Source organism: Poromitra crassiceps, assembly GCF_964638095.1.
Source record: "Poromitra crassiceps genome assembly, chromosome: 22".
Lineage (NCBI taxonomy): Eukaryota > Metazoa > Chordata > Actinopteri > Beryciformes > Melamphaidae > Poromitra > Poromitra crassiceps.
The window spans coordinates 4,607,257-4,618,231 of NC_139647.1; the positions used below are offsets into that span (position 1 = coordinate 4,607,257).

The 10,975-nt window shown below is 49.9% G+C and overlaps 2 protein-coding genes across 3 annotated transcripts in view; one reads left to right on the forward strand and one right to left on the reverse strand.

Moving 5' to 3' along the window:
- Window positions 1-10,975, reverse strand: part of LOC310796326 (transmembrane protein 150A) — a 243,518-nt gene that overhangs the window by 108,407 nt on the left and 124,136 nt on the right. The gene's annotated exons all lie outside the window — the stretch shown is intronic.
- The window catches only part of marchf8 (membrane-associated ring finger (C3HC4) 8), a 121,969-nt gene that overhangs the window by 99,107 nt on the left and 11,887 nt on the right, over window positions 1-10,975 (forward strand). For both annotated transcript variants that reach the window (XM_083658191.1, XM_083658192.1), the window contains one exon: window positions 3,775-3,854. In XM_083658191.1, the coding sequence (XP_083514317.1) occupies window positions 3,775-3,854 (80 nt within the window). The remainder of the gene's footprint in view (window positions 1-3,774; window positions 3,855-10,975) is intronic.

Here is a 10,975-nt window from a genome sequence, read left to right on the forward strand (position 1 = left end):
AGAGACAGGCTGTTGGAGATGTTTCATACATAGAAGGTCCTTCTCATCAGAGACAGGCTGTTAGAGATGTTTCCTACGTAGAAGTTCCTTCTCATCAGAGACAGGCTGTTGGAGATGTTTCATACATAGAAGGTCCTTCTCATCAGAGACAGGCTGTTAGAGATGTTTCCTACGTAGAAGGTCCTTCTCATCAGAGACAGGCTGTTGGAGATGTTTCATACATAGAAGGTTCTTCTCATCAGAGACAGGCTGTTAGAGATGTTTCATACGTAGAAGGTCCTTCTCATCAGAGACAGGCTGTTAGAGATGTTTCCTACGTAGAAGGTCCTTCTCATCAGAGACAGGCTGTTGGAGATGTTTCATACGTAGAAGGTCCTTCTCATCAGAGACAGGCTGTTAGAGATGTTTCCTACGTAGAAGTTCCTTCTCATCAGAGACAGGCTGTTAGAGATGTTTCCTACGTAGAAGGTCCTTCTCATCAGAGACAGGCTGTTGGAGATGTTTCATACGTAGAAGGTCCTTCTCATCAGAGACAGGCTGTTAGAGATGTTTCATAGGTAGAAGGTCCTTCTCATCAGAGACAGGCTGTTAGAGATGTTTCATACATAGAAGGTCCTTCTCATCAGAGACAGGCTGTTGGAGATGTTTCATACGTAGAAGGTCCTTCTCATCAGAGACAGGCTGTTGGAGATGTTCCATATGCAGAAGCCATAGAGTCCTTTGCAGTTAATCATTAGTTCCTCATCTATCTTATCACCCTGCGCTTTCCCTCTGTACGGTTACTGGCACACATTCTTATCTGTAGACTGTTAATCATTGAAGTGCCATCGAAGAATGATGTGCACAGACACAAGAGTGCTTTATACATGGAACCTCACAGTATGTTTGCACAACTAACAATAAAATCAGGAATGACGATACAGTCCACAGTGTCATCAACGCAAACATGAGCTGCCTATTTTTCATTTAGTGGCGCATATATATATATATATATATATATATATTACTGTGAGATGATATTCGTGCTTAGCCAGACACACTTTCTGACTTTCTTGTTTTGAAGTGCAGAGCCGAGGCAGCCCACATGTAGTTAAATTTAGTGTAAATTGCCTGCTGCACTGCTTTGATCTAACTTGTTTTTGTCTGTCCCAGACACGAGTCTTCTCAATGCTGTCTGTTCATTACTTCTATTCCAGACTCCTGCTGGCGCCCTACAGAAGCCTCAGACGTGAACTATAACTCAATCACTTTTTGAAATACAGAGAAATGGAGAGAGAAAGTAACAAAGAAACAGTGGGGGGGGGAGTGTGTATGTCTGTTTGAAAGTGAGACAGAGTGATACAGTCAAGGAAGGGAAGCCATACTGTAGATCAGTGGTTCTCAATGGGTGGTCCAGGGACCTGCAGGGGTCCTTCAGTGAGTTCCAGGGGGTCCCCAGCAAAAATGCACTTTTAATCATTTTTTAAACACATCTTTATTATAACTCGCGGGATACCCGCCCCGTGCAGGGTGTCCAGTTGTGTTCTCTGCATGTTCAACCCGTATGGACTGTGTGCTGCAGCGAGGCTGGCCAGCACGCACACACAGCTCCCCAGCCCCATAAATCTTGTCGAATTTGTCTGAAATACCTCCCCAACAGATACAAAAATATGACCATATATGTGTTTGATGTACATACAAAGAACTGCCGCAATCGGATTTGTGAAACACGCATTTTAAAAAAAATGGCGATTTCCTTCTTCCTGGTTTCTCCTCTGACAGCCTGAGCTCACCTCAACAGAGGTTGAAGCCCTAGCGTTAGCACCTAGTGTTAGCCCTACTCTGCGGATCCGCGAGTGCGCCAGGGGTCCGCGTGACGTAAACTCCGTCATCGTCCGCTGACGTAGACGAATGACTTGCTCTGATCATAGTTTCACTGTTATCTCTTTGCCTGCTATACACACAGTCGTGGAATTCTGGACTAATTAATATCTAAGATATTCTCAGATTTGGGTTCAAGAGACAAAAACTCCATCAATTAAGACACTTTCATTGACCAACAGCAATAGGTAGAAAGACAAGACAATTGGGGGTCCATGTCCATAATGTGCACTAAATTAGCGGTCCTTGATATGAAAAGGGTTGATGGAGAGAGAGAGAGGGAGAGAGAGGGAGCGGGTGAAGGGCAGATGGCGAGAGAGAGGGGGGGGGGAGGGAGCATGTGAATGGTATATGGAGAGAGAGAGGGAGCGGGGGGAAGGGTAGATGGAGAGAGAGAGAGGGAGAGAGAGGGAGCGGGGGGAAGGGTAGATGGAGAGAGAGAGAGGGAGAGAGAGGGAGAGCGTGTGAAGGGTAGATGGAGAGAGAGAGAGAGAGAGAGAGGGAGCGGGTGAAGGGTAGATGGAGAAAGAGAGAGGGAGAGAGAGGGAGCGGGTGAAGGGCAGATGGAGAGAGGGGGGGCGAGAGAGGGAGAGGGTGAAGGGTAGATGGAGAGAGAGAGAGGGGGAGAGAGGGAGAACGTGTGAAGGGTAGATGGAGAGAGAGAGAGGGATAGAGAGGGAGAACGTGAAGGGTAGATGGAGAGAGAGAGAGGGAGAGAGAGGGAGAACGTGAAGGGTAGATGGAGAGAGAGAGAGGGAGAGAGAGGGAGAACGTGAAGAGTAGATGGAGAGAGAGAGAGGGAGAGAGAGGGAGCGGGTGAAGGGCAGAGATGGACATTGAATTCTCGTATTGATCTGGGTCAGGCCGCCAGCTATAAATTCCCCCTTAGTTACAGATGGAATCGATAGGTAATTAGTTTCTTGTTTAAAATGCCCGTGGCCCTCACTGGCATCTTTATCCTAGCAACCCAAACACACCTCTCTCTCCTCCCGTTCTGTCCCTACAGTATCTCAGGCTGGACAGCTTTTAAACACAAAGCCCACATAAGCACCCGCACTTGTGCCATCTGCATCGAGTGAATATTTAGTGGAACCCGGAGAACATTGGGGCTTTGAGGAAGTTGTGATTTGTCTTTAATTAGTTCTTACCCTGCAGGTGCCTCTGTTTCAGAAGCATCTCTGGAGGCTGGAGATATCTCTTGCCTCATGTCATGCAGCTGTATCTCTCTCTCTCTCTCTCTCTCTCTCTCTCTTTCTCTGTGTGTGTCTGACAGTGTCTCTCTCTCGCCTTCCCTCAGTGGCGCGCTGTTTTGTCTGCTCGGTGACTCACACGGCGACAGCTTTTAATCAGATAGATTAACTGTCAGCGTTGTTTTTTCCTCTTTATCATGGCGTGCATCGGCTCTGACAGCGTGAGTACTCTCACCGCGCCCCCCCGGCCGGCCCGGTTATAACATGACATGGGTCTGGTTAAAGGGCTAACAATTATAGGCAACCGCGAAATTGCACCAATCAAGATAAAAGTTTCTTTTGTTTTTGAAAGAAAAAACTTTTCCACTTTTTTTTTCAAATGACACGATTTGAAGAATGGGTGTTGAATAAATGCACTCAATATAACAAACAACAGTTTTAGGATCACTTATAATTTGTTAGCAAACTTAAGCTTGTTCACCAACTCTCAGGGCGGTTTCCTCTGAATGTTGCTTTTAGAGTAGTACAAACATTCAGATAAGCGTCATCGTCTTCAACTATTTTCAGATTTCAATGTAGGTCACATCATTTGAAAGCTTACGATCTGCACTTTCATAATCTGTAAAACAAACTGAAAAATGACCTCGTCCTACTTGTTCGCCACATTGTCACATTTGGAGTGTGTCATCTGTCCTAAACTGTGCTTTGTGTCTTTGTCCCTCAGGCTGGCAGCCCGACTTCTGTAAACGCCCCGTGCAGCTTCTCCAGGACGTCCGTCACTCCCTCCAACCAGGACATCTGCAGGTACACGCCCCTCTGACCTCTCACCTCTGACCTCTTTTATGTGCTCTTGCTGCCAGCCGTGTTATTTATGTGAGCAGTGATGACAACAGCATCCTCTGGGGGCAGTAGATGTCATCTCTCAGACCTGTTGTTGGGGAAGAACCGCACTAGTGAGCAGTGCCGTGTGGCCCATTGGCGCAAGGAGGTCAACATTTCCAGGCCAAAATGGCGGCAGCACTGTTGCGAAAAAGCACCAGTTATTTCCCCCTTTTTGTGTGTGATGCATGATGTCTTTCTGTCGTTTTCATGTCTCTTCTTTGTCCCTGCCCTGTCCCTCTTCCTGCTCTCCTTCACCGTTATTGTCCATCACATGTTCCTCCTTCATGAACGCACACAAACACTCGTTCACATGACGCCAACGCCAGCAGCCAGGAGCAGCCCGCTCACAAGCAGACGGCGGTGGTTCTGTTGAATTCTAACGGTGTTTCGGTCACCACCCTCTGCCTGGACGCCCCGGCCTCCAAACCCGGCAAGCGAAGTGTCTCCTTCGGCACGGACTGGCTCTCCCTGCTCCGCCCCTCCTCCGTCAACCTCCGCCCCGACAGCGCCCTGAGGTTCTCCCGCTCTCTGAATGACATGATGGGTCAGCGCGTGGACAGTCTGTGCAGCGGTCTGCGCTTCGTCGACCGCACCTGCTCAGAGGGCGAGCTCGAGATGAAACCCCAAGCGGCTGCCGATCGCCGGGCACGCACGCTCAACAGTGAGCCCGCACCGGCGGCGCCCGTGCACCCGAGCCCCGCTACGGCCTTCTCAGCACGCGCCCACCACCCCGACCTGGTCCCCTCCTTCACCAACAACTACAAACACACGGTGGTCCCTCCCCTCCACGCTCTGTCACCTGACACGGTGGTCCCTCCCGTCCACGCGCGGTCACCTGACCCCGCCCCTGCGCCCCCACCGCCCCCTCTTCCCAGCGCCCGCCTCCACCCCCATCACTCCCCCACTTCCACCTTCGTGCGCCTCTTCCTCCCCTTCTCTCACTCCTCCACCTCGGCCAGCCTGCAGTGCTCCGAGCTGGGCAGCAGCAGCTACGCCTCTCGCCTCCACATCGCCAAGTCCTCCAGCGCGCTGCAGGAAGGCAGCGAGGCCAGCTTCGCCACGATGGGGGACGACGACGTGTTCGAGGAGGAGCAGGACAAAGCCGGTCCGGCGACCCCGGCCTCGGGCACCGCGGCCGGGTCGGGCGCTCTGCAAGCTCCCCTTTGCTCTATGGATGAGGACGGCGACCTGGACCGCTGCCTGTCCTCCGCCTCAGAGAAAACCGCGCCGCTCTCGCCCTATTCGCTGTCCGGGGACTGCTGCAGGTGGGTGACTGTCTAGGTGGTGTAGTCCACGCCCGCCCCCTTCCTGTGACATGGTAGTGATGCGCTGTGGAGTAGTGCTAAAGCCTAGCTACCCAGAACGGAGCTTTGGAACAGAGGAACCTGGCATAGACGCTTTAGTCTACATACTAGTGCTACACCTACTGTACATGGCTCCTTACTGTTCGCCTATTCCACACCACTGTATCAACCCTGTGTGCATCTACAACAAGAGATATTCACTTCATTTCCTTAAGAGATATTCACTTCCTGTACTTAAGCCCAGTGTCCTGCCCTGTGTTTCATTGTGCCGTCAAGCTGTCTTTTTGATCACTTTTCAGTGTTATGATTGATTATGTATTGTATTTTTCCGATACCGGTGCCAAACCAATACTTTTAAAATGGTACCAGTGCCTGAACCAACTTTTTAAAATTAAAATTTTAAAATTTTCGATTTCAAGCAGCGTGCTCCAAATGAGAATGTTGGTCAAAATGAGCGTGCAGTGCCAGTTTCGGAGCAACAGAGGGGCAGATATTTCACTCAGCAGCTCAGATACGGCACCTACACCTACGTTGCAATTCGGCACCGGTACTACCGGTTGTTTCGGTACCCAACCCTAGTTGTGATGCTAGATGAATGCTGGGTCAAAGGTGTGGTTTAGCTTTTGGACACACCTGTAGGGTGGAGTTTGGCTGTATGACACACCTGTAGGGTGGAGTTTGGCTGTATGACACACCTGTAGGGTGGAGTTTGGCTGTATGCTCGTGCTCGCCTCGCACAGGACTGTCTGCAGAGATGTCTGGAGGCAGGGAGAGTGGACAAAATGTAAAGGCAAAGATAGAGGGACAGAGGGTTCGCAGTGAAGCGCAAGAGAGAGTGTGCGCCTGTGGCAGAAAGTGTGGAACAGCGGGAGAGAGGGGGCGGTAAATGGCGTTGAACTGATGGAGTCACTGGCTGATTGGGTCAACAGAGCCTTCGGAAATGTGCTTGGCGGCGACAGCAGCTTGGCAGGACGGAGGCGGAAATCTGATAACAGACTCGGTCAACTGCACATGAGGCTCGCTAGCGTTGGGAACGGCTAACTGCTCGAGAAAGAAGAGTTTGGGACCCACACAGACTTGGTTGTAGGGCTCTACTCGACTCAGAATTGTGTCAGTCTAATCAGATGTGGTTTGACTTGGTTTTACAGTATTAATAGGCTGATACTTGTACCAAAATAGGCTATAATCACGATTTTTTGGGGGAGAAACCAAGCAGTTCTATGTCAAATCAGACATTCAACACCCACATAGCCGGAATGGAATGATCCTTGTTTCATAACCCTATACCTTTTATGTCCTGCATGTTTGTTTTATGTTCGCACCTTCAAGAACGTCCTCTCTGAGGACCAATAAAGCTATCTAGCATCTATCTATCTAACCACATTTTGCATCTAATCGACTGTGAGATTGGCAGTCGATTCAGGCTCCTTCGAATGAATCGTTGAATCGTCGACTATTTGAGGTCACTCACCCCTACCAGGTTCAGATCAAGGTCAAATCCATCAGTTCATACGCAGCTTGGCAACACGTCACTGTCACTTGATCTTAACAGAATATAGCGACGTACCACTGCTCATTTTAGAAAGGCCACTGCAAGAAAACAATGGAAAACCATTTGTTTGTTTCTGGCTGCTAAGAAACATGGCTAATGTTGCTAACGCTATAACGTTAGCAGCCAGAAACAAACACAGTTAGATTTCTTTTGTTCCAGGCTGGTCCTGCCTTTGTAGCTCCTGGTTCGTTTTCTGGATGCTAGTGGGCGTTAGCAACATGGCTAACGCTACCACCAGCAGCCTCTACCGGCATTACACTGTGCAATCTACATTCACTTCATAATGATCAGTTAAAGCAGTGGTTCTCAAACTTTTTCTGTCATGCCCCACTTTGGAGGAGGAAAAATGTTCCACCGCCCCAACAAAATTGTAACAAAAGGGTCCAAGTTTAACTTTGACCTTTTACTTGAACCTGTTTTGCACTGCACATATTTTCAAAATAATAACAATAAAGTGCAACCTGTGCAAAACTTAACAAAACAAGTTCAAATATTTGGCAATAGGAATGAACCATCCATGTAATGAATGCGAGTCACTACAGAAGCGGGGTTCATTTATTGCTCGCCGGGAAAGAAGTCTGACGTCAAAACATTGGTTCCGTGCTGCATTTCTGCATTTCCCCCTGTGCCCCCCCCGTTTTACCACTGCCCCACAGGAGGGGGGGCCGCCCCACACTTTGAGAAACACTGAGTTAAAGCAACACAGTTGTCTGTAGAATCTTTAAGTCTTTCACACTTTGGGGATTATATCCGTCTGTCTCTTCTTCTCCTGAACAGCAGTTTGTGAATTTACTCCACTCCAGATTGTATAGTGCCGGTGTAACGTCGATTTTTGCTACCCGTCGAGAACTGCTACTTTGTGATTCTGCGCGTGCGCAAAGCCGATTTTCCAAGTTTCATCGCCACGCCCATAATTTTAGGGTTAGGGTTAGGGTTAGGGTTAGGCTTCATTAGCCCTAATCGATAGACAGACCCTATCGGTTTATGCGGCGGTAGCATTTTTCGACAAAGCAGCAAAAATCGACGTTACACCGGCTGCTGGTGAAGTACCAAACGTGAGTTTAGAAGAGGCGGGCCCAGGGATCAGGAGGCAGATTATTGGCTTCAAAGAGCCTCGCATAGTCTCTAACTGCACCCACCCACACACATGCACACACACACTCTCTCTCACACACACACACACACACACACACGCACCCACGCACACACACTCTCTCACACACACACATACAAACACACACACACACCCACACACACTCACACACACACACACACACACTCACACGAACACACGTGCACACGAACACACGTGCACACACACACACACACACACACACACACACACTCTCACACGAACAAACACACACACACACACACATGCACACACTCTCTCACACGAACAAAGTACACACATGCACACACACTCTCTCACACACACACACACACTCACAGAAACACACAAACCATGCCAGCATGTGGTCAGGTGGCTTGAGGCGTGAGCTCAGAGCAATGGCTGACCTTAACTGTGTGTGTGTGTGTGTGTGTGTGTGTGTGTGTGTGTGTGTGTGTGTGTGTGCGTGCCTGCGTGCGTGCGTGCGTGTGTGTGCGTGCGTGTAGGTGGTAGTTCTCCGCCCCCAGGAATAAGAGTGTGTAATCATTAGCTAGCAGGCGGTGTGTTATTGACAGCATGCTGGAAAGTCTTCAGCAGCTCTGTAGTTCAGTCAGGTCAGAAGTGAGTCTAAGGAGAACTTTCTTCTCAGCACATTTTATATTCTCTTTTAAGGCCAGCATGGCCTCTTTTTAAAGGGAAAGACATGGCAAGTGGAGGGAGAGATATGGGGTTGTAAGGTCGTCGAACCCGTTTGCCTCTCAGCTTGTGGTGCTTCTGATTTGACCAACTCTGTTTTGCTTCTTACATTTTAACTGCCATCTTAAAGTGACTGTTAAACAGGGTGCGTTCTGGCTGCTCGACCGTTCCCTCCCGTACCAAACAGTGGTTGGAATGTGCCACTGTTGACCTCAATCCAGTCAGTGTAGCGATGGTATTTACAAGAGGGTGAGGGATGACAGTCTATTTGATTTAAAAGGGCTTTACAGGTTACTGTGAGGGACGTTATTGAATGTGGTGGCTTGTATTTGTGAGATATTTTAGAGCCGTCAGTATATAGGCCACTCTCCTTCCACCACGGAGACCCAGGTTCAATTCCCGGCAGAGGTCAAGTCAAGTCAAGTTTATTTGTATAGCACATTTCATACACAGAGGCAATTCAAAGTGCTTCACATAAAATGGTTGAGAGGAAAAGAAAAGAAAAGAAGAGAATAAAATGGACATTTAAAAGCATCACAACAAAACTTTAAAAAAGAGTATAAAAAGTGCAATAAGCAACAGGCGCAGCAGTTGCAAAAAGAGCTAAAAACTTATAGAGGACTCATTGGGTTTGCATAGTAGCTGTCAAAAAGCGACGGTAAACATAAAAGTCTTTAGTCTATTTTTAAAAGTAAGTAAGGTTGGGGCAGATCTGAGGTCTTCAGGCAATTTGTTCCAGCTAGCAGAAGCATAGTGGGTAAATGCAGTCTTCCCATGATTTGATTTGATCCTAGGGACAGTTAATAAGCTGGACCCTGTTGACCTAAGAGTTCTAGACGGTTCGTAGCGTGGGAGCAATTCAGTGAGGTACTTCCAGCTTGGTCAGACGTTCCTACACAGACACAATTGGCCGTGTCTGCGGGTGGGAAACCGGTGGGGTGTGAGTCCTGGTTGCTGCTCTAGTGCCTCCTCTGGTCGGTCGGTCTGCCTGACCCAGGGGAACTGGGGGAGGGGAACTGGGGGGAAAGCGCTCCCCAGACCACCTTTTCAAGTGCATCCTGTCACACGGGTTCCCCGTAGCGCGCCCGGGCGCAGAACGGAACGCAACGTTCACACTCACCAAACGTTACGAAACTGGGGTCAATTTGGGGACAAGTGTGCTCGGGAACACTACCTGGGAACGCTACCTGGGAACGCTACCTGGGAACGCTACCTGGGCGCCAGTGAGAAAGCACCCTTAGTCTTTTAATCTTGTAACGCTTTGGCCAGATCAGTGGAGTCTAGAAATAGTCATCATCCTGCTCATTCACTCTCTAACCTCTCTGTTTGTGTGTCTGTGTGTGCGTGTGCGACTGTATAGATGTTTATGTGTATACACGCGGGCACAGGCGGACACACAGTGTATGCACGTGTCGTCTTCTTATAGCCGCTCCTCGGCGAGTGAATGACGCTCTCTGCATCGCCCCCTGGGGGAATATAGAAGCCCTGCGTTCATGGTTCACATCAGTGATCAGTGGTGGAAGAATGGATGTGCAGCATCGACTGAAATAGCTGCTTGCTGCTGACAGCCTGCAGCCTGCACCTGTTTCACTCTGCTGACAGCCTGCACCCCAGCCTGCTGACAGCCTGCACCCGTTTCCCTCTGCTGGGAAATCATCTACACTTCATTCTACTGTACTTGTGATTTTCCTCAGTTTGTACCCCTGTCCCGTCCCATGTCCCCTCTCTGTCCCGTCCCTGTCCTGTCCTGTCCCTGTCACCTCTCTGTCCCGTCCCATGTCCCCTCTCTGTCCCGTCCCATGTCCCCTCTCTGTCCTGTCCCTGTCACCTCTCTGTCCCGTCCCATGTCCCCTCTCTGTCCTGTCCCATATCTGTCCTGTCCCCTCTCTGTCCTGTCCCATGTCCCCTCTCTGTCCTGTCCCATGTCCCCTCTCTGTCCTGTCCCTGTCCCCTCTCTGTCCTGTCCCATGTCCCCTCTCTGTCCCGTCCCTGTCCCCTCTGTCCCGTCCCTGTCCCCTCTGTCCTGTCCCTGTCCCCTCTCTGTCCTGTCCCATGTTCCATCTCTGTCCTGTCCCTGTCCCCTCTGTCCTGTCCCTGTCCCCTCTGTCCTGTCCCTGTCCCCTCTGTCCTGTCCCATGTCCCCTCTCTGTCCTGTCCCTGTCCCTGTCCCCTCTCTGTCCTGTCTCTGTCACCTCTCTGTCCCATCCCGTGTCCCCTCTCTGTCCTGTCTCTGTCACCTCTCTGTCCTGTCCCTGTCACCTCTCTGTCCTGTCCCTGTCCCCTCTCTGTCCTGTCCCCTCTCTGTCCTGTCCCTGTCCCATCTCTGTCCTGTCCCTGTCCCCTCTCTGTCCTATCCCTGTCACCTCTCTGTCCTGTCCCT